This window comes from Notolepis coatsorum, assembly GCF_963971535.1.
Source record: "Notolepis coatsorum genome assembly, chromosome: 9".
Classification (NCBI taxonomy): Eukaryota; Metazoa; Chordata; class Actinopteri; order Aulopiformes; family Paralepididae; genus Notolepis; species Notolepis coatsorum.
In genome coordinates, this window is record NC_140173.1 from 112,680,754 (window position 1) to 112,705,293 (window position 24,540).

Consider the following 24,540-nt stretch of genomic DNA (forward strand, 5'->3'; position numbering starts at 1 on the left):
AGAGCCTTTGGCACAGTATATAAGACAATCTCAGTCCATAGAGCCGATATCAATTAAGGGCACACAGCATCATATTAGTTTATATGCGGACGATGTAATATTGTTCATGCAAAACCCTACCACCTCACTGCCTCATCTTCAAGGTAATAGATGATTTTGGCTATCGGGATTTAAGATAAACTGGCCAAAATCGGCCTTCCTTCCACTTAATGTGACTGCGAAGGCTACCTCCCTCCCAGTAAATATACCAATGGTAGAACACTTTTGATGTCTTGGAGTTGAAATATTCCCCACTATATGCCAAACTGTGAAGTATAATTATACCGGATTCCTAGATAGGATCACAAATGACTTCGGCAGGTTGTCAAAACTAAAAAAAACTCAGTACAGGCCCGAGCATCAATAGTTAAGATGGATGTTTTACCAAGAATTAACTTCTTCAGCTCAATGTTGCCGTTACAATTGAATTGTGAGATTAATTCGTTTTTTTTTTTAATCTATTGACGGCACTAATATATATATATATAATACCCCACAACCCACATTAATATGGTCAACAGCAACAGAAAGTAAATAACAGATTCTGACTTTAAGGTTGGCCTGCCCTGAACAGAGACAGGAAACAGAGGGGAGGGCGAGAGAATAAGTTATGGGAGGAGACTGTGAAAAGAGCACCAAGCACAATAATGTTACGAGAGTGCGAGTGTGTGTGGCGTGAGTCTACTGAAGTGAACAGGAAGGTTCCGAGGAAATCACAAACCCGCTGTGATCTATCTGATTAGTTAGCAGGCACTGGGTGTGTTCCCACACACACACACTCTGGAAGTCACCTCTTCATGGCATTTTGCCCTCTATATAAATCTCCCTCTCACTCACCACAAAACAAGCGACTTACAAGTTCTGTACAACAAGCCACCAGGAAGTGTACAACTAGCCTATATTTGTTTAGTGAAGGCAAGGATCACAGAAGCCCTCCAGTAGGGCTGGGCGATATGGCCTAAAAATAAAATCCCAGATTTTTAATTATCAAACCAAGATGAATGTCCCTATTGGGATTGAAGTGCAAACCTAACTTTCACCAATCTTCACTTAAAAAATATATATATAATAATATATATATATAATATAAAAGGTTACTCTTGATCAAACAAAGATGAATGTCCCTATTGGGATTAAGGTCGCTTTCACACAGGGGCTGTTTGGTCCGGACTATCGGACCAGAATTCACTGCAAAACAAGCACACTGCATCTATCTCTCTATCTATCTATCTATATATCTAACTGTGCATCTTGGGAAGGAGGAAGAAAAAACGCGGCTTATTATATTATTACCGAGGCGAACGGCATTCACTGCAAAACAAGCACACTGTACACATATTGGCAGAAGACCAAATAAAACAGCTACTTGTGGGCACTCATAAAAACAACGTGGTGTACAAGTTGTTTAGCGAGAGGATGGTGGTAATGGGCTTCAATAGAACAATGGATCAATGCCACGTCAAAACTCGCCTCCGCTGATCTGGAGGGCTCGCAGTCCACACACAGACACACACACACACGGGCTCGCAGCCACACACACACATTTCCACTGTCCAATAGACAAGCGCCCTTTTCGACCGCGTGACATTGTTCAGAAAGTTCGGTGCGCCTCACAAATTGCTATGTGAACGCAGACGAACCAAATGAAGAATACAACAATGTTGCAACTTCACCACCAGAACCGCACCGAGTCCACCAAAACTATATGTGAAAGCGACCTAATAGTGCAATAACTTGCTTTTTCACCAAACTTCACTTATAACAAATAAAAGGTGCCTATTGATCATCAAACAAGTAATAAAGTGCAAATCTAACTTTCACCAAACATCACTTTGTCAAATTTAAAAATGTAAATAGTCCTAAATCATTCATTCGAATTAATCGATAATATCGATTAATCGCCCAGCCCTACCCTCCAGGTGACATTATGAGTGCGCTGCACTCCATTCTTTGGTGAAAAGAGTACTAGGACTTCTTCCACTGGGTGTGGTTGGTTGCTTAGTGGTTCAATCTGGAGCTCAGCCTGGGTCTAATGAATAGGAGTCATTCACTGTGATCACAAGCATGTTATTCTGAGAGCACACGCCTGTCCTCTGCTATTTTGGGTTCCTGGTAGCATTGTTGGCCTGAAAAACATTGTTCTGAATACTAGACTACACATCCCAACCATCACTGGCTTTTCATGGCGTGTAAATCCATGTGCGGTTGCCATGACAAATATTCGCTAAAAAAGGACAAAATCTGCAATCTTCCAAGTTGTGTGAACAAGTTGGATTTCTGTTCATACTCTGAAAGTCATCCCTCCCACAGGCGGTCTGTCCACAAGACGGCAAGTAGAGCACAAAGCAACTAAGGAACAGAAGCACACAATTCTGTTCCGTTCTGATCTCAGGCACAAGCATTCATCAGAGGGGGTTCTGAAACAGCCGCAGTTACATGCTAGGAGACACTTCCTCAAGGCTCCTCTGTAGTTAGCACCCTGTCCCCTAGGCAACTCAGAGCCCACACTCTGCATAGAGTGTGTGGTGGTGTGCGTGCGTTTGAAGGAGACAAAGAGAGATATTCTAAAAGACTTGGCTGGCTAACTCTATGTCTGTTTTAATCAGCACCACTACCAAGCATGTGTTGTTTAGTCATTAGTGAGCCAAGTAGTGTCAACCAAGATCTGATGATGGGCCCATCACACACAAGTTGTGTCAAATAATACCCCTTCAAAGTGGCTTAAGCTGGATGTTCTACAACTCTGTTAAGCGTGCGCCTAAGTAGGTCTAAGCACTCTTCTGCCACGGCAGAAACTCGAGGTTCGATTCCCGCTGCAGTACTTCCGGCTTGGTCAGTTGTTCCTACGAACACAATCAACAGTGTTCGCTTGTGGGAAAGCCAGTGGGGTATGAGTCCTGGTTGTTACAACAGCGACTCCTACTGGTCAGGGTGCCTGTTCAGCAGGGAGGTGATCTGGGGAAAGATAGCATGAAACTCCGCTCGCATTACAATCTCCCAGTGAAACTACCAGCTGTCGGATTTAAAAGAAGCGGCTGGCAACTCTACATGTATCGGATGAGACCTGTGGTAGTCTACACCCTCCCCAGACAGACCGTATGGTAGTCTACACCCTCCCCAGACAGACAGCAAGGTAGTCTACACCCTCCCCAGACAGACGTAGGGTAGTCTGCAACACCCTCTCCACAGACCGTAGGGTAGTCTACACCCTCCCCAGACAGTAGGGTAGTCTACACCCTCCCCAGACAGACAGTAGGGTAGTCTACACCCTCCCCAGACAGACAGTAGGGTAGTCTACACCCTCCCCAGACAGACCGTAGGGCAGCACAATGAACAGGAAGGGAATTGGCATAACGACGAAAAGGTACAGTGCGTCCCAGTGTCATTTATGTACAGCGGAACAATAATTCCACAGTGAGCACAAAGGCATTTGCATTACATTATGAAATATAGGCCCAATTAGCAGCTTATCTTATTTAGATTTCACGGCGGGCGCATGTCAGAGTTGGGAGGAGGCGAAGTGCCGTTTATTAGGCACTCGACACAGCACCACTCCCGCAACAAAATCATCTTGATTGGAAAACACACGCTTGCATTTAGTCTCTGTGCAAAACACAAGTTGGCAGACAGGACCCTATCGCTTTGCCACAGACACCATTAGCTAGGTCGAACAGGCCCCATTAAAAATACATTGGGCACACCCCTGTTGGTTCCCCTCCTTTGGCCTCTGTGTCCTGCACCGCTAGAAGCCTTGTTTGTCCTTCAGGGCAGTGAGCTGCGCGGGCAGACTGTGCTCCCTCTGACTCACCCTCACTACATATGATGCAGCAATTACTGAAAGAATGCACTTAGCACAGGTAAGTATTAAGCGTTCCATCACACACCAAACATTGTAACCGTGAACACTGCATGGCGAGTGGCTGGTGTATCTCCATGTGCAGTCAGCACGTCAAGTCTGACACTAGAGACGGTGAAACAGGGAACAAGTGTCGTGTCTTCCAATGCCAAAGTCACATGGCTTCTGTTCATTACATGATCCAACATGGACCCTAAGAGGGGGGACTGCAGTAGAAAATGTGACATTTCGCGGCCCAGTCTAATATTAGATGAACAAAATACACAGGTGCATTCCACTCTCGCCATTTTGCAGTCTCAACTACGCTGTATCGGTTTATGACAGCTCGGCTAATGAGAAGTCAAAAGGCTTTAAGAACAATGTTCCAGCCGGACATTCCTTTGAGGAGGGAAACCTGACTCTCTAATCAGAAAGCTCTTATGAGATTAGACACTTTCTTTCCCTCTGTTGAAAAAGGCGTAATGCACACAAGGGCCAGAGAATGATTGTTTGTTATGTACATTGTTTGCGCCATTTGGTCGGCTAGTTTAAGACACGGGTGCCATCGGCTATATGCAATATTTTCCACATGCCACTTGTGCAAGTGTCTTTGTGAAATGACATGACAGCCTTCGTTTTGTCATGAAATCTGTATGGCTGATTTTCAGGCTGTACAGTAGGTCTCTAGACAATGGGCTATACTTCACCCATCCATAGTGCAAGGGTCAGTATTATAGCTAGAGACGGCTCACTACTGCATGTTTGATAGGATTTATAGCCCACAGCTTTCATCAAAATAACACTTGCAGCAAGCTTTTGCAACACTTGAGAAACACTGCCTGCCACCACACGACAAAAGGACAAGTGATCTAATGGTGGTGTGATATGACATGTCCTGCCTCAGACAGCAGGCTGAGTTCTACAGGGACCCAGGCCCCAGGGGCTTCATAAACTAGGGCTGTCCCCATTACCATGTTGGGGTTTCGAAGCTTCAGTAGTCATTCGCACGAGAGTTTCAATGCGGTGGTAAAAGAGCTGTGGGGTAGATATGTTGTTGTCTAAGAAGAACTGATGAATGTTTATGATTATTTCTAGAAGCCATTTTTATGCTGATGTAGCAAAAAAAATAAGAAAATGTATTATATTGTACAAAAAAGGTAATCGATCATCCAAGAGAGCGAAGTCTACATGGGGAGAAGGACTAAACTCTCATAGTGGGGTTAGGGTTGGGTTTAGGGTTAGTTGGGGACCTAAATCTCCATGGGTCAAGCTGTTCAAGAAAGGAGTGTATGGCTTTGCTGACTTGGACGTAGGGTAGGGATATCTTTGGGGGAGGATCCATTTAGTTTGGTGTAATAAGATTAAATTGGTTGTAAATTGGTACAATTAGGAGCATACAGTATATGCTTGTAAGAGTTACTGGAATATTTTGTAATTTACTCCTAACCACCACAAATCTGCCATTTGAGTCAGCAATAGTCTCTTCTGCCATACGAATAGTGATTGACATTGATTGCCATGGCAGCGATTGAAGCTTATAATTCGGGTCATCACAAAGGCAGCACGACACAGCCAGTATGGACTGAGTTATATTACAGCAGAGATTGATTGATTGATTGATTGAAAACTTTATTAACAGATTGCAGAATGGGTACAGTACAGCTCAATACATACAATTGTTAAGGGGATGCAGACCAGAGAAAGACTTTCGTCTTGTTTACATCAGGGTCCCCCATTTTCAATTCATCGTAACATATATATGACATACAGATAGACAGTACTGCTACATCTATACATTTATGACATACCAGATTTGCAAATACAGTAGTGTTTGTGATACAAAAAGAGTCCAGAAAAAAAAGTATATACATTTGATGTAGAAACTGTACATTGGATTGGGTAGGTGGGGGGGGGGACTGTACATTGGAGGTGGTTGGGTGGGTGGGGGGGGAGGTTGGGTAGGAGTGGGGTGGGTGGGGTACACTGTACAACCAAAACTGTACATTGGAATATTGACAAGACCATACTTGGTAATTTACTGTACATTGGAGGGGGTTGTGTTCGGACATTTACAGTGGCCGGTTTCGAATTGGTCTCCCTTAGGTGTTTTTTGAGAGTGTTTTTGAAAGTGGGTAGTGATTCACATTCCTTTACAGCTTTGGGTAGGGCGTTCCACATTGATGTGGCATAATTGCGAAACGTGTTTAGTCCCTTGTTTGAGCCGAATCTGGGTTTAACATGATTTGTGGAGCTCCCTCTGGTGTTGTGATCGTGGTATTCACTGACCTTTGGGAAGTATTTTTACATGTACATGGGTACCTTGGTCGTGTAGTGTATCTTGTAGACCAGGCCCATTGCAAGTTGCTGTACTCTGTCGTCTACTCTAAGCCATCCTAGGTTGTCAAAGTGGGCAGGGGTGAGGTGGGTTCTAGGAGTAAGGTCAAGCAGTAGTCTGACTAGTTTGTTTTGAGATGTTTGTAATTTTGTTTTTAGCGCCTTTGAGGTGCTTTGGTACCATGAGGTACAAGCATAGTCGTAGTACCCTTGAATGAGTGCTCCTGCCAGAGTCTTCAGGGTATTCCTGTTTACCAGTGAGGAGATCCGGTACAAGAATAGAGTTCGTTGGTTGACTTTTTTTATTACATTGGATGCCATTTTGTCACAGGAAAGATTTGCCTCTAGGATGGAACCCAGGTAGGTAATATCTTCTTTCCTTGTGACAATATTGTCACCCACTGTAACTGAGAAGCCGTCGGTCTTGCCGAGTTTGTTATTTGAACCGAAGAGAATGGACTCTGTTTTGCCCATGTGTAATGATAGTTTGTTATCAGCGAGCCATATGCAGATTTTGCCTAGTTCTGAGCTGAGGGTTTTTTCAACCTGTAACTTGTTCTTGTCAGAGACCAGCAGGGCTGAGTCGTCCGCAAACAGGAACAAGTTGCAGTCACAAGCTGACGACATGTCATTTGCATAAATTAGGAACAGTAGCGGACCTAGTATGCTTCCTTGTGGAACACCACAGCTTACTGTGAGGGGGGGGATAGGGTACCGTTTACCTCCACCATCTGCTCTCTCCCCTCCAGGTAGGATTGCATCCAGCTCACTGATAGACTATCAAAACCAATTGCTTTTAGCTTGTCAATCAGAATGGTGTGATTGACAGTGTCGAAGGCCTTTTGTAGGTCCAGCATGACCATGCCGCAGTATTTGCCCGCGTCCACCTCTTGTTTGATGTGGTTGTTTAAATTTTCGACCTGTTCGTATACAATTTTTTCCATGACTTTCGAGATGGAGGTAAGGATAGAAACAGGGCGGTAGTTGCCTGGGTCTAATTTACTGCCTTTTTTGTGCAGAGGGGTCACTCTCGCAATTTTGAAGTCCTTGGGGACGTGTCCCTGTTTTATGGAGAGGTTTATTATGTGTGTGATGACTGGGGTGATGGCGGCTGCTGAGTCTGAGGAATTTGGAGGGGATGTTGTCATGGCCAGTGGCCTTGTTAGGTTGGAGGGCGCTCAGTTTTTTGAGTACCTCATCTGTTGTTACCATTTCCAGTTTGAAGTCGTCTTTGTGGACCCCTAGGTTCTTGTAGTATGCTACTATGTGTTCTACCCCATAATGCCCTGAGTGGGAGGGTAGTTTGTTTACCAGTGTTGTGGCTATGTTTGTGAAGAAACTATTTAAGTAATTGGCTACATCCAGCTTTTCTGTGATGAGCGTGTTATCCGTCTTTATGTTTATGTTTGAGAATCTGGTTTTAAGTTTTTTACTGCAGCCTAGTTGGTTATTGAGTAATTTCCAAAGCTCACATGGTTTGTTTTTGTTTTCCTCGGTTTTGTCATTGATGAAATATTTTTTTGCTGTTTTGATCATGGAGTTTACATAATTTCTTAGTCTGTTTCTTTCCAGTTTGAGTTCAGTCACGTGGGCTTGGAGTTCACTGCTCGTGCTTATGGTAAGCTTTGACTGACTTTTACGAAACTCAGAGCATTTTTTGTCTCTGGTTTTCATAGCGGTCAGTATTTCAGCGTGCATCCACGGCTCTGCGCAATTTTTTACCCTGGTGGTTCTTAGGGGGGCCATGTTGTTTAGTATCGTTGAGAATTTGGTTTTGAAGCCAAGCCATGTTTCTTCAACCAGTGTACCATTGAGCTCATCTGACCAGTCCAGACCCTCCAGTTCAAGGTTAAAGGCCTCGCTAGAGTAGGTTTTGAGGTCTCTAGATGTGACTGTTTTGTGACAGCCAGCCTCTTGTTTTAGCTTTTTGCGGGTACAGAATATCATATAATGATCACTTAACCCGCATGCTATAACCCCTTTATTGGCGATCTTGGACTTGTCAGAGATCAGGATGAGGTCAATGGTAGTCTGAGTTGACTCACACACACGTGTGGGTTGTGTGATTAGCTGGCTGAGGCCGTGCAGATCACAAAACCTATTGTAGGATTTGAAGACGGGTGCATCTTTTTGTTGCATATCCATGTTCCAATCCCCAATAAGAATCATTTCTGCATCCTCAACTCCAGCTAAGCACGCATCCAACACATCATAAAAGCCATTTTGGTCTGGCGGTCTGTAAATTGTGCCGACTAGAACAGATTTAGCCCTTTCAAATAGAATTTCTACAAAAACAGTTTCAATAGCCTCATGATCTAGGTCTGTACGGTTAATACATTTGGTGTCTTTATTGATGTACATACAGACACCTCCTCCATGCCTGTTCCTGTCATTGCGGACTAAAGAATAGTTCTCCAATTCAATTTCCGGGTCTGTTACTGATGAGTCCAGTTTAGAGACCCAAACGTGTCATAAAAGCAATATAAATGGCCATAAAATCACAGATAAATGGTCTGATTTGCCTGCACTAAATCCTTGTGGCCTAGGTTTGGTAAGCAATACGAGGTTAAAATATCTACAAGAAAAAGATAGAATCAATTCAAATATCCCAGGTACAGTTCATGCTGACAAATGAGCAGATTTTGATTGTGAGTTGCAAATCCCAAATCTGCTAACTCATGGTTTAATATCGAGTAAAGGTAAGGGATTACGTCTATTTCTGGGGAGTCTGGAACGAAAACACAGAGTGATGTTCCAGGCAATAATCCTAAAATGACCACATGTGGAGCGGTTATGCTACAGGTACTGTAGGTGGGAGGAGTCGACAAGCCTCAGCCTGTCTCTGCTGCAAATTAAAACATCTGATGGGGTATAGTCTGACTTAGTGTGGTTGTTTTGATACAGACCTAAAGAGACATTAAAACTATTCTTCTCCGACACAAAACGTGAGCCGCCACCTTGTACACTAGGGCTGACCTTCGAATTTTCTTTTGGAATTCGAAGCTTCGGGGCCGAGATTCGATTTTAATTCGAAGCGTCGAGATAAAAAGATTTAAAAAAATATATATTAAAAAAAAAATTAATGTTGTGGGACTTTGTCAGTGCTGTAAAGTTTAAACCCTTTTAAATCTTAGACAAACGAAACACTTTCATGAAATATTGTAAGCCGTCATTTGAGGCTTTATAAAAGCAGCACAATGAACACAAATCTGTCAGTGCCGAGTCCAACCTCATCTTAAATAACAAACAGCATTGCTTGTGAGTTGATTTAGCAAAAAGAAATAAAATAAAAAATATGTCCTTTATTTATTTTTTTAATAGATTCGAATTTTATTTTCATATTCGAATCCCATGCCCATCGAACGAAGCTTCGAAGCATTTAAGACAGCCCTATTGTACACACATTTAATCAAGATCTCTTCACACACACATACACGTGTATATACGAGGTCTCACTAACAAATGAATACCTCAATGCTATTCAAACTGATAGGAGTTTTGGGTCCAATGTCATTAATGCCCTCAAGACCCAATCAAAATTCTGGGTAGGGTTACACTTTTTTTTTTGTTCACAGTCTCAATTCTGTGTTGTGTTTTTCACATTGTTATATTTTCACTAATGTTACTGTATTATTCTGGTGGGGGGAAATATCGATACGTAGTAGTATCGTGATACATTGCGTGGCGATACTGTATCGATACAGGGACGCCAAGTATCGATATTTACTTATTTATAAAAAAAATATTAAATTAAAATTGTATATTTTTTTTGTATAAGGAAGTTGCATTGTTCATTTCAATACCTGTAATAGTACAGTAATCCACACACACGTGTGCATTCAGTTAAGTTGGAATATGACTAATACAAACAGTTCGGTTTGTCAGGTACATGCAACACAGATTACAGTGTTTACATCCGTTTGCTTGAGAAAATACCATGTTCTGCAATAAAAATTATTGAAGTAAGATGAACAGACTGAACTTTATTTTATTAGATAAAACATGTTGACAAGTTTTACTTTGCAGTTGAAAAAAGGTAATAAATCGCAATATATCGCAATATTAATATCGCAATACTCAGCATATCGCATTAGTATCGTGATAGTATCGTATCGTGAGGCCTCTGGTAATTCCCACCCCTATAATTCTGTGCATTAAATCAGGAGCAGCCAGTAGTTAATAAAGAGGAGTCCCAAAGGGATCCCAAGGGGATTAATAAAGATGCATCTTATCTTATACCAAGCGCACCCAGGAATTGAAAGCAAAAGTTCAAAGTGTGGATTTGGATGGTAGAGTAATAAACAATGTTTTTCACAAAAGGTGAGCATTTCCATTTCAACATCAATGGCAGTCTGAATGGCATTAAGTAAGGGAGGCTGAGATCTGCTAAAACACACTGAGCACACCTATGAACACAATTTTTTTTTTATCCACTTTTTCTCCCATTTTTCTATATTTTCTCCCATCCCAATTTCGTATCATCCAATTCAACCCTCCCCTGTCACGAACGCTGTTTCTTGCCTCCCACAAGCCGGCTGCAATGTGGACGTCATACATAGCACAAGTCCCCTCCGGTACTTGAGGTAACAGCAGTCGCATCTTTTCACCTGCGCAGCTCGATCTCTCAGTGACGAGGAGTAACGCGTGGGAGGCTCACGCTGCCCCCGACACTTCCCGATTCTACTGCGCAGGCGCACCAACCGACCTGTAGGAGTCGCTGTCCACAACGCCCGATCCCCACCCATCAGTTTCCCACCCCCTAATACGGCCAATGTGTATTAGTATGAACGACCAGCTAAACTGAAAGCAATGTGGAGCGCTGGGCTCGAACAGGCAAGCCCAGCGTCTCAGTCATTCGTGGCCAGCGCCTTGCCCACTACGCCACGTAGCCGCCCTCCATGAACACAAACTTAAAGATCGGGGCAGTCTCTGGTATGGTCCTTTAATCCCACCAGATACCCAGGGAACATTTTCAATGATATGATTCATTTAAAAAAGGGGAATGCCACCCATTTTAACAATCTACATAATGTTCTCCCTGAGCCCCAGGACAGTTCAGTCAGTATTAGTGAACACGCACCACTCTCCCCTAAAGCTAGTAATCAGAGAGAGAACCGTCCAATCTGTGATGTCACTTTAATGTACGATTTATTGACAATAAATAGGGTTCGGACTTTAAGAGGTCATAAACATTTTCTGTGAGCCCTTACTGTACACCCAAATTAGGTTTTAATTCTGGCTCAGACCTTCAAGCAATGCTAGAATATAAACCTCATTGACCGACCTGTGGTGGGGCACTGGAAGAACATGTGAATTCTTAAAACGTGCGGCATCCCCTTTAACATACTGTACAACTAGTGCTCAAGTCAACACCAGACTTCTATTTAAACAGCAACATCCAATGTCTTTAATTATCTGACCAACCGTTGCTCGCATTAGTTCCCACTAGTGCCACTCATTCTTACCGAGGTCAACCCGCTTAGAGGCAAAACAACCAGTCACCTTCTCTGTGTTATGCAAGACAAACAGAATGTTGACTGATAGGTTGGTTGGTTGTGGAGGGAGGGAAGCAGAGGGAAGAGATTTGGTGTGAGATGTACTTTGCCCTCAAGCCATCATCTACTGTGAGGGAAACTCCATCGCAAAACAGCATTGGGCTCATTTAGTGGAACACAATTCATTCGGCCATACAAATAATGTGATTGTCTACGTGGCTGGACAAGGCACCTCCCTTGTAAAATCATCATTGTTGCGACATATAGCTTTGAGAAGAGGGTGAGGGTCAATAACTTATTCCGCTGGAACACTTCAACTAGAAGAGTGCACAGAGTCAGTAGAGCGCAAATCTCCACCAGGTGGTATTGCCTTCATTCTGGAGTCAATAGAAGGCTTTAGAATGCCCATTGTTCCTCCATGTTGGAAGAAACAACGGTTGCCATGTATGGAGCAATGTGGCTATTATCTAGTCTAACTAGAGTTGTTCCGATACCAGTATCGGAAATGCCTCCGATACAGCCTAAAATGCTGGTATCGGCGAGTATGCGTCAAATCTATGCTCCGATCCCATATGATGTCATTTATCAACAACACCTCCTGCTCTCCTGCTGAGAGTGAGCATTATAAAACAAACGTGTTTTTAATCGACCGTGAATTAAAGTGTCAATGCTGTTTGTCATTTTAACAGCAGATACTTTCTTAAATGCCATCGTCCCGACAGAGCGGTGTGATGGGGAGCTCTGATGTGTTCGCTTGCTGGTGTTATTAGCATTAGCTGAAGAGCTAGCTGAAAAGCTAGTTTTAGTGTTACCTTGGCTAAAGTTGGGGCTATTCATAATCCAGCAATAATGGCTACAGACCTGCAAGCAAAGTACAGCAAATTGGCAAAGGAGTATTCCAAGGTAAATCACTTTTTCACCAATAACGTTACATTGTCTTTCCATCTAGCTCAGGTTAACTGGCTAACCTACTGTAAGTGTCGTCACTGATCGACCTCTCGCACACATGCACGCAATTAATGACATGTTGCGGACAGCCATACCGGTGACAATGTTTAGCTTTTAGTGCCAAAGGACAAGAGTCTGAGGCCGAGTCTCAAAAGCAGGGCTGTACACTGCGACGAGATTATCGCAAATTGCCCCTTAACACTTTGAATGCCCATCACGAGATATCTCGGGTTATCAGCCCGCCCCCTGAATGCCCATCACGAGAATTCTCGTTTTATTTTTTTTATTATCAATCTGAATTCATATTTCATCAACCGAGTCTACCGTTGGTAAACCTGCCCCACCAGGCGCTCAGATGTGAAAAAAGCACCCCATATCGTCTCCCAGATGGTAATGCACCCTTTTGGATTGGACTCAATGAAAATGGATGAGAAAAAAACTCCGGAATCCACATTTTACTTCTCATGCATGTAACTGGAGCCGATCAGATTCATTGTGGACCCTCAGCACAGCGTGTAATATGTGTTTTACAGTAAACGCGTTGGATCAATAAAAGGATAGATTTTTGGAATGGCGATCAGGAATTGGAATAATCCATTTGGATACCATCTGATCTCAGGTAAGGAATCTATTTTACCAGTATTAGGATAATCAGACCTGTTTTCACGGAGATATAAGCTTTTCCCCTATGTGTGATATGGCTGTTTGACTGTGCGAGCGATCAGGAACTAAGAGAAACAATTATCAGCTCGCGGCACCAGCGTGCATACGTACACATATACTATCGATAATCTAGCGTTTATTTGAAAACGATTCATAACTAGGCCGAAAAATGACAACGTTCTAGAATATTACAGTACAGGGCGTTAATCACGGATTCTTTTTTCCCCCCTTGAAAACGAGGGCTTTTCAAAATGCTATAAAACGGAAATGAACCGATAAAAAAACAATCCGCTTCGACAATGTTGACTGGAAAATGAGTCATTGATAAGCGACGGGCAGATTAGACACATAGCCATAATTTTAAACATAGATTAGGTGATATTAATGCTAACATTGAAGTGGATGGTGGGCATTCAAGCACTAAATGTGCGCCCCCTGCTGGGCACTGAAAGTGTTAATTTGGCCTGTGCAAGTGGTAAATAATATTTGGGGGCAACCTTGCGAGTAGTGATTTCAACCCTTCATTCGCATTTCACTCCTAAATTAATTTAAAAAAATAAAACATTAGCCTACAACCAGGGCTGTACAGTGAGACATAATGCCCGGTGCTATGAAAAAATCTGTTGGCAATGAATGAATTTACTGCGATAGCCCGTGTGGGAAAAAAAGATTTGCGTGTGAAGTGAATCTGGGTCACGCTATATACTTGGTAGTTGTAGTCTATCGTGCGAATAAATACCATGTCCCCGTCTGGTAGAGTCCATACATCAAACACCAAATCCCATAGTTCCTAGTAGGGCTGCAACTAATGACTATTTTGGTAGTTTGGTTATTTTTTCATTAGTCGACTAATCGAAAAACAATTATATAAAAAAATTATTTTTTTTATTTTATTTTTTGCACTACCTATCTTTGTGAAAGTGGCTTCTCAGCTCTGGTCCAGCTGAAGACAGAGCAGAGGAACAGATTGGACATTGAGCATGACCTCAGAGTTGCTTTGAGACTCTTGTCAGGACCAAACAACATCCCCAGTTATCCCATTAGTTCCCCCAAATTTACTGTCGGTCTGTTATGTTAAGCTAAGAAGTCTTCAGCTGGCTGGACCAGAGCTGAGAAGCCACTTTCACAAAGATAGGTAGTGTAGAAAGATAGGTAATTATTATAATTTAATTTTAATTTTTTAATGACTAATCGACGCAACAATTTCTCGTCAACGATTTTTTATAATCGACGTCGTCGATTATGTCGACTAATCGTTGCAGCCCTACACTCAATATTTAAATAATGTTAAGTCTAAATAAATGTAGACAGATACATAATAATTTCAAGCAGAAAACGAATCTTTCCATTAAGAACTGACAATCAAACTATTCAAGAATTACCACAACACTATAAGTAGGGGTAGGGGAAGGAGTGACATAATATCATTGATGACTTTCTTCCATAGCCACATCCGTGCTAGAGAGTTTTTCTTTGTTTTTAGTTTTTTCTTTATCTCTTTTTATCTAAAATAATTGTGCACAATGCAGATGGGTCTGATTGATATTGTTGTTGTTTTTTGTTTTTTGTTTTTCTTTCCCAGCAACATCTATGCTATGTGTTTGTATATTTTGCAGATGTGTTCGTCAACAACCTCGGTGTGGGGGGGATGGGGTGGGAATGAGGGAGGGGAAGGGGAAATGAGGGGGGGGAAAAGAAAAAAGATGGAAAATGTACAATACCTATAACTGTAAATGTTCAATATGTTTTTCCTGCAATAAAGAAATAATATAAAAATCTGGGAATTTAAACATGGTTGACAGTTTTTTTGTGTTTATATTAAAGAAAGGAAAGTCTAGTGCTGGCTGAGCATATTGTTTGTTTGCACTAAGTTAATACTTTGACAAATGTAGCCTATATTTTTCAGTCAGTTCGGTCTTTGTGTGCCAAACATTATTTAAGGCTGTAAACACTAACACTGTAAACCTTTTTATTTATTTTTATAAATGAGTGTTACATTTTTATTAATTTTTTTAAACTTTGGCCATTCCGCTGGCTCTTTTTTGCGTTTATCGCATTTACTCTGGTCAAGGATGACCGACAGAAACAGGCTGAATGGGGTACAGATGGGGGGAAGACACTCTTCTGGGAAAGGCACGGCTGCAGTCCGGGATTCGAACTCGCTAAACCCCAGATCCGTGACGAGCACGGTTGTCCCCGGCGCCGAAATAGCGCTCGAGGTACGCGGTGAGCTACTGGAGCTCCCCGTTACATTTTTTTTTTATAAAAATTAGCGTATATCGAACCGAACCGAAAACCGTGACCCCAAAACCGTGATACGAACCGAACCGTCCATTTTATGAACCGTCCCACCCCTACCGTTTATCATAAAAATTCAGTGCCCCCGAAATACAAAAAAAAAGACCCCGACAATTAAGGGGGGCCAAAAAAGCCCTTGAAATTTTTTTTTTATTTCTAACCCTGCATTGGACATTGCTCGTGCTGGTCTGTGTATTATGAAATAACAAAGTTTGCGTGTAATTTAAGGTCCACGCTGGTCTGTGTCCATTATGAAAGGATAATTGCTTGTCATTGAAGGTCCGCGCTGGTCTGTGTCCATCTATACAATGACAATTGCTCGTCATTGGAATTCGGATTATTTTCTAACTGGGCGGGTCTTAGGTATCAAAATGTGGCACCGATTGATCTAACGTGAATCGATACTCGGTAGTACCGACGTAATTCGGTCGATACCCTTAAAAGTACAGTTTGGTACCGATCCCTACGTATAACCATAACGTAACTAACTTTAGCCACTCACAAACATTCATCATTTTCTGCAAATATCTCCCCTTCTAGAGCACCAATCAACACTGTTGTTGTTTTCATTAATCATTGAGGATCTACCTCTAAATCAGTAGAGTACGAGTTGAAAAAGAAACAGGAAGAGGGGTGAGGGGGGGGCTAGTATTAGTTCCAGCTCCATCAGAGCATGACTCTGCTGTTGTCCAGACCTCATTTTCTCACTCTCCAGAGGACTAAATGAACAGCTAAACTACAGTGACAGTCCAATGGAGGAGACTCTGTCAACGCCGAGATCCACAGCTAAAAGAGACCTGGGGCTAGATCCACAAAGAATGGATTGCACCCTTACTTACAATTCATTATGAATTGAAAATGGGGGACCCTGATGTAAACAAGACAAACGTCTTTCTCTGGTCTGCATCCCCTTAACAATTGTGTGTATTGAGCCGTACTGTATTGTACCAATTCTGCAATCTGTTAAAGGGGAACTATTTTACTATTTCTTTCACTATTTGGGCACTTTTACACAATTCCTGTGAGTCTATGGAACACCTCTGTAATATATATATTTTTTTTATTCATTGTTTTGTATTTCTAATCAAGTCCTCAAAAACAGCATTTTTCTACCTCAAGATTTCGAGCTGTTTTGAGCCTGGGCTCCTAAACCACTGCGCCGGGCCTGCTGAGCGTCGTGTTCGCCTGAACATTAACATGCAGCAGTGACTATATGACATCACATATAGGCACATTTTCAAACGACTCAGTTCAGTGAGGGTGAATATTGTGAGAGGAGAATTGGAAGAATGCACCAATATGAGAATTTTGAGACATAGATCATATTAATATAAGTTCACATAGCTAGGAAACAATGCTAAACACTCAAAAAGGCCATTTATAAGATAGTTCCCCTTTAAATAAAGTTTTCATTCATTCATGAGGACTTCCAGAGGTTTCAATCAGGTTAATCAGGATCGACTTGCTGATGAGGTCACGGACGCCTGCTTCAAGGTGCAAAGGTCACCGCTGCACAAACAGTCCATTAATCGGATGCCTGTCATCTGTCCTAGTCTGCAAAACATTCCAGCTGGTGTGCCGATGGATCAAGGAAGGCATGGAGAAGAGAGATCCCAACTCGAAGGGAAATGTGTAAAGAAAATCGATACAAGACCAAGGCAGCTGAAGATGTTTTGGACTTGGAGTTTGATCAAGTGTTTGTCTACACCATCTAATAGGCTTGGGCGGTATAATTTTTTTCATACCGTCATACCTTGCTGACATAATACCCCGGTATACGGTATATGACAGTATGACTTTCATTTTCATCAGCTAACTATCGTTAGCTCTCAGAACGGTAGCCAGTTAGCCTAGGGATGCCCCGATCGATCGGCCGATATTCAGTATAAATATGAGATCGGTGAATTCCGATAATGCTTTATTTTCGCCGATCGTGAAAACCGATAGAAAAACATGATCCAATTCTTAGCGGAGATCTCACGTTCGCTGTCTGTCTCAGACACACAGAGCTGCAAACTGCCGCTCCTCCTCCTCCTCCCTTGCCCCTCCCGCACCCGTGTAAACACAGAGGAGGTTCCTCTGCTCTAGTCTATAGTGCATGGGACCGTGAGCTAACGTTAGCTACCTAGCTATCGTTAATGTTTAAACAAAATTACCCAGTCAACTATTCACTTTTAGTAGGCATTGTCCAACGGTATCTAGCCGGCTAACTACCGATAGCTCCTGATATCAACAAATGCTCCAGCAATAGTCTAGTAGTGCATGTTGATACCTCCGTTAGCTCATGTTAGCTCACTGTTCAAAACGAAATGTCCCATTGAACTAAATAGTTCACTGAGGCGTTGTCTTAACGTTATCTAGCCGGCTAGCAGTAGCTACAGATAGCTCCTGATATCAATGTCTTATAACATTGATTCGATGCGTATTCGAGCCCCGGCTTGCATCGCAGTCACAAACGGGGCTAGGTGAGGGAGTAGGGTATATCTGCAGAGCCGCAGCTATACCCTGCTGTGCTGAGGGCATGCTGAATGTGATTTAACCAAAGCAGAGTATACACACAGACAGTGGAGATAGCGAGCATTTTGACTTGTTGCGTGGTGGCGATGTCTCGCAGATAATACAACTACAATTATATATATATATATATATATATATATATAAAAATAAAAAATTTATATATAAAAAATAATAATAATAATTATATAAAACGAAAACCGATCGATATCGGATCGGTATCGGCCGATAGGGCTCAAGACGATCGGTGAAACGGTAAGCGTGTCTCATTTAATTTCCACCACTGAAGCAGGTTTTCCCCTGTTTTCCCCTATCGATTGCGTCCTCCTGTGTGTAGACAACCAGCTCTGCGTGTGCTCGCTCCACTAGTGAGGACTGGTCTCGCCCTCTGCTGGCGCGTGCTGTGTGTGCACTACAACCAATGCCGTCCCTGTCAAAACTCTGTTTCAGTGTAATAGAAACTGAAACGCATCTGTGATTTTGACGGGATTTCTTAATACCCTGGTATACCGTAATACCGTCATACCGCCCAAGCCTACCGTCTAAGTCATTCAAATCAATTAAGTTTCCATATGAATGCCATTATCTTCATAGTCTTGCCCTTCGGAGGCCCTATTGCAGTGAAGCGTCACAAAGCCGTAACAAAAGATGAGTACTGAGCAGACGGGCGGCCTGGACGCGTGTAGCATAATGACAAGCAAGCAGTGCAAAAATGCGGAAGCATTCGTCACCGCACGCCACTACGGTAAAGCGCCTTTCTTTTCAGGCCCGCTTTGGGAGCTGTCGCGCGGAAATAGGCTGTCTATTGCCATTCTCTTTGACAAACTCTAACCTTAACCAGCTCCTTAACAGCGCCTAAACTTAACCGTTCTAACCTTAACCAACTCCGAAACAATGCCTAACCTTAACCATGCCTAACCTTAACCATAGAAAGAATATTGCCATTCTCTTTGACAAACTCTAACCTTAACCAGCTCCTTAACAGCGCCTAAACTTAACCGTTCTAACCTTAACCAACTCCGAAACAATGCCTAACCTTAACCTTAACCATGCCTAACCTTAACCGGCGAAAGAATACAAAAAAAATTTGATGGGATTCGAACTCGACAGCAAACGAGCCGTAGGATCCACAGCCATGCAGTCTTGCCAATTGAGCTATTTCTGGATACTGAATAAGGGGCGGTGACTTATATATATTGAGCTCCGCTCGTGTCGAACCAAGGCGGGATCTCATGCGCGGGCACCTCGCGCGAGCACGCCGGCGCACGCACCTGAGCGAGCACGCCGCCGCCGGTGCACGCACCTGGGCGCTGGGCGAAGGAAAATGAAAGGCGCATTACCGCACGCCACTACGGTAGAATGCTTCCGCATTCTTGCACTGCTTGCTTGACATTAAGGAACAGGCGGCCTGGACAGTATATGCCATTAAACGCTAATGCTTGCCCATCTCCCGCCATCGCCTCACGCCATAGAGCTTGGCTTGGTTATACGATTCCCTGCGCGCGCGCGCGCACACACACACACACACACGTCACACACACACACTATTCCCATAGCTTTATGATGTGACATTGGTGTTGTAATGCCTGGATTACCTCCAGCGGCCTGCTCTCTCAACCCTCCCCTCCGGAGGCCTGCCATCTGTGCCATTCAGCAAATCCCAATGTCCACCTCTCCAGCCTCAGAGGCAGTTCTCCATTACATCACCTTATTGCACTCACTGCCTCACCCGACATGATCATGGCCAACAACAACACACACACACACCTTACAGTACACATTGTTTTAAACAAAGTCCTTCAGGTTGGTGCAGTTTGCTCTCACACATGACTCAGAGCGTTGTTGATGTTGTGGGCATGCTGGTAGGCCTGCGGCAGAATAGAACGGTGCTTAATGCTTAAATTTAGCACCCTATAGGAGCTCTCTTGTGTTCAACAAAACAAGCAAACCTTTGTTCATGCTTCCTTCAATACAGCAGCCTACACAGAATATGGTGCATAGAAGAAAAGTCTGTTCTTTTTCAGGCACAAGAAAGCCTCTCATTGATTTTCTGGTGCAAGCAACATCTCCTCTCATGTCCCCTGCACATCCAAACAGCTATAATGACCTGATTAATACTAAAAATAATCATTCATACTGTGCATCATGGAATGCTAATCATCATCAATGATAAAAAGCTGTTTTCAGAAGGACCATTCCCTGCACCAATGTACTAAAATGTTGACAAACGAATCCCATTATATCCCAAGCAGTGGACAGGTGCTGTATGTGACAATTATGCTATAACAAGCTAATACCTCCATTATGAAATAGTTCTCTACTGTCCCTTTCCCTTCTCCCAAACACACTACTGTATACACCAAACATGTGCAGTGCACGCAAGGGCAAACGCGTGCACGCACGTACACACTTATTTTCTGGGAACTGTGTTGCTCTCACCGTAGAGGTAGAGCACATGGAGCATAACATATCAACAAACACAGATCGTGTGGTGAAGTTTTGACGATGAACGGCTGTGTCCCGACGTGGCGGGGTGACCTTTCCCAGCGTAACACAGACCAGCCCAGACGTGCGGGTCAGTGTGCCATGTAATTGAGGAGCTCTGACGTTGAGGCCTGTAAACTGTGCTGTCACAGCATTTGTGGCAAGCTGACAGATGCAGTTAAGAGGAGCTTCCTCCATGGCAAATTATTTACGTTTTCAGACAGCCCCGTTTGAACAAGACACTGTGAGAACGGTGGAGGCGTGGTTAGACCATCATGGTTTCTCAGGGACAATTTTTTCTCTCGTCATGCGACCCAGGCTAACTGAAACACAAACCACTGTTTACATTTGTATTTTATTTTGTTCCAACATCCAAAGATGTACAGTAGCACTCGCCAACGTTGAGGGAGAAGGACATGAGCAGTGCCTCAGTGCTTCGACTACATTGCCACTGTGGTCTTGTGTGGACCCAGCAGAAGGCATGCAAACCATTTGGGGTTTACTTTCCGGCCCATAGTTTAAGAAACCAGGCCCTAGACCCTAGACTGGGTTTCATGCAGCATATGAACATCAAGTATCCAACTGCTCTTTTCAGTGGGATACTTGATGTTCATATGCTGCATGAAACCCAGTTATCCAGCACATCGGTAGACCAATTATAGTCACATTTGCATTAGGATAGTCATGTACACTTCACAGCTTAATACACTAATGAATAAATCTACACTGCGCCTCCGTGTCAAGTCAAGTCAAGTCAAGAGTTTTATTTGTCACGGCATACAAGTATACAATGAAATGCGGGTGGTCTTGCCCGCAACGATGTGCAATACAGTAGTAACAACATATAATAGAATCCAATAAAACAACATTGTGCAATAAACTAACATAGTAGGGCATATCGGTATTTGTACATAAGTTATTTACAGAGCATAGAGGACATGCTAGGTCCTGTGGTAGTGCATACACTGTTAGCTACGGATGAGGCACTGGGTCTTTCTGTACATTGCTATTTTATACAATCTCAGGTTATACTATACTATTTTTAAAGTGACCTTTCCTTAGTGGCCATAAGTGTGGGCGTGTGCAGCATGAGTGTGTGCTTGCTCATGTTAAAGTGGCTGCTAGTGTGTCTTATATGATGCAAAGATAATTATTATTTTCATTTCATCTACTAAAAGTGCTGCTATGCTATTACAACTCTACAAAGAGAGGAAAAAATAGCACAAACAAGTTAAATGTTGCCAGTACACTGACGCTACATACAGGGAAGTAAAGCCTAGTGGAAAGTATTTCTAGTTTCACACAAATTCGTGTGTGTTCCTATTTCACACCCGGCTGTGGTCATTTGAAAACTTTCTCAATGTAGTGACAGTAGGGCATTGCTCTGGCCATCTTGAAAAGAGAGAGGGGGGGGGGGGTCATAAGCCTAGACTTCCTTCCTCTTGTCATTTCAAAACCTCTGTTTAGCTGTGATGTCCCACCATGGCCAGCCTTTTGCAACAGCATTACCATGTCGAGGCCTCACTGCAAGAGCCTGCTGTCCAAAACCTACTAACTAGAGACAGACACGAATGTTTATGCATCTACTGCACATGGGGCTTCTATCGGACTGGTAAAGAATAAGGGTTCTCTATATTTCCCTCTGTGGATCCGATCCAACGTTGGCTCAGAGTGAAGTAATGTCAGATGGAACTGTGCTGACACCTTAGCTGGAGAATATAGATAAAACCCATTACCTTGCAGCCTATCAGTCACACATACTGGGCACAGGTTCAAATCCCAGCTCAAGCCATTCTGTATTGCTCTTTTGACGATCTCTTTATGCACTCTACTTAGTGGACTATTCTTTCAAATAAAAGCAGAAGGGGTGGAATACCTACTCTCCTTAAAAATCACAGTAGATACTCGTATTAGGCCTATTTGACAAAGACTTGCATAGGCCTAAAGCTTTTTTTGTTTTGTTCATGTAGTTACTACATTGTACATTGTAGTATAGTATGATATTGACTACGCTTCCTGCCGTTTCTCAGTTCCAGCTCAGTTTGAAGTTGCTTTGTGGTTGTAAGCATGTGACAGGTCACAGGTCACAGGAGTAATATAGGGCACTAGTTTCTCAAAGCAAGGTCTGGTGAACATGTGGACAGAAGACAAGACAAGGTGCAATAAGTTGACGTCACAAATTTAAAGCCTACCTTATTTTGTAATTGGGCAAGGTGTGTTTCTTCTTGATCACTCGTTTCAACTGGTTGACAATGATCGAGGTGAGCTGGGGCAGAGGCCTGCCCTCGAACTGAGACTTCACCTCGAAGTCGATCAGCGGGTCCTCCAGGAACGAGAAGGACCAGTGGGAGAAGGGCATGCGGGTGAACTGCAGCCTGAGTCGGCCCACCACCCGGGTCATCTTCACGAACAGGTACGCAGACTTTCCAAAGACGAGGTCTACATCGATGGCCATGTGGAACCCACCGTTGTATTCGATGTCCACCTCGAAATTCAGTTCCTCTGGCATGCCGTCGGCATTCAAATGCACCGGCTTCATGAGTTTGGCCGTTTTGAACACGGGCAGGGCATTGCCCAGGGAGATGTCCCGGAGACTGAGTCCCTCCAGCAGCCGACCCGCGGTCTTGGTCTGCAGCAGCTCCTCGAACTCCACCTTGATCTTCTTGGTGAGCCAGTGTCTGACCGCGGGGGTGTCGCGCAGCTCCCGGAAGAGGAACAAGAAGATGGCATTTAGGAAATTGCACGTCTCCGGTCTGGAGGTGTGGAGGGGGTCGCTCTGAGGAGAAGGCGGTGGCGGCTGTTGTTTGGGGCTACTGCTGACAGAAGGCGCTTCCTGATGCCTTGTGGGGACGGCCTCTTGCTGTTTAGATGCAGTGTTGTCTTGTTGCTGCTGGCCTGGTTCGGCATGTTGTTGGTTATTAAAGTAATCCTTCAATGCGGGATCAGGCACTGCTTTTACATATTGCACTGTCCGGGCTACAGGCTCGGGGTTTCTCCGGTAAATCAGCAAGAATTGTAATAGCAGCGTAACGAGTGCACCGGAAAACGCGGAGATTAGTATCAAGTAAATCATTTCGAGCAACTGCCCTGTCCTCCGTCCCACGCGTTAAAATGTTTTCATATTCAGACGTTTAACCGTTTTTTAACAAAGCAAGTTCCACCTGGTCGCTCACAAAGCTGCCATATCATCTGCCTCTTCAAGGGTCCAGGCTGCTCAGCTGATTGGTGAACGTGCTGCGTCGCTGTACGTAATGACGCGGTGATGTGTTCTCGCTGTACGTAATGACGCAGTGAATTGTGTTCTCGCTACTCCGCTGAGCGCAATAGTATGCAGCTGCAGAGCCGCGGCGCCAGCGGCGCTCTCAGGGCCGCGCTCTAACGGCCGTCTGAATTGGAGTATTGCACTTTGCGGGCACAGCTGTGAGATCCGCGCGAGGCCAGATATCCTGAATGAATGCGTTTATTTATTTCGAACATAAATTGAAAATAAATAATAATAAAAAACTAGACAATTCCGCTCGGGGAAATTGTGAAAGTGTGGGTGATGCCTGGGCCAATGGGAGAGGGTCTGTATTGTCTCTGTTGTCTCTTTCCACAGCAAAACGGGAGGCAAGGCACCTTGGTTGAGAAATGCAGGCTTCAATCGATGTTGTTTAGTCTATCTGTTCAGTACTGTTCAGTACTGTTTCAAGATGCACAATGAGCTCTTCTGAGAGAATTGTTGAATAGATACACAAATGTTCTAGAATGTTTGATCATGACATCATACTGTGACATCACAAATGTTCTAGAATGTTCTATTATGACACTTATGTGAATTTAAGACTGCACAAATCATGTTTAAAGCACGAAACAATTCACTCCCTGTTACGATGAGGTAAGGTGGAGGTAGAACCCAAGGCAGCAGGACGAAAGTGAGCAGGGATATGA

General features: G+C 43.5%; 1 protein-coding gene across 1 annotated transcript in view; it reads right to left on the minus strand.

Moving 5' to 3' along the window:
- Positions 1-23,786, minus strand: part of pdzd8 (PDZ domain containing 8) — a 107,855-nt gene extending 84,069 nt beyond the window's left edge. Inside the window, exon 1 of the mRNA XM_084322130.1 lies at positions 22,803-23,786. Within this exon, the coding sequence (XP_084178256.1) occupies positions 22,803-23,683 (881 nt within the window). The 5' untranslated portion in view covers positions 23,684-23,786. The remainder of the gene's footprint in view (positions 1-22,802) is intronic.
- Between the last annotated feature and the right edge of the window lie 754 nt (positions 23,787-24,540).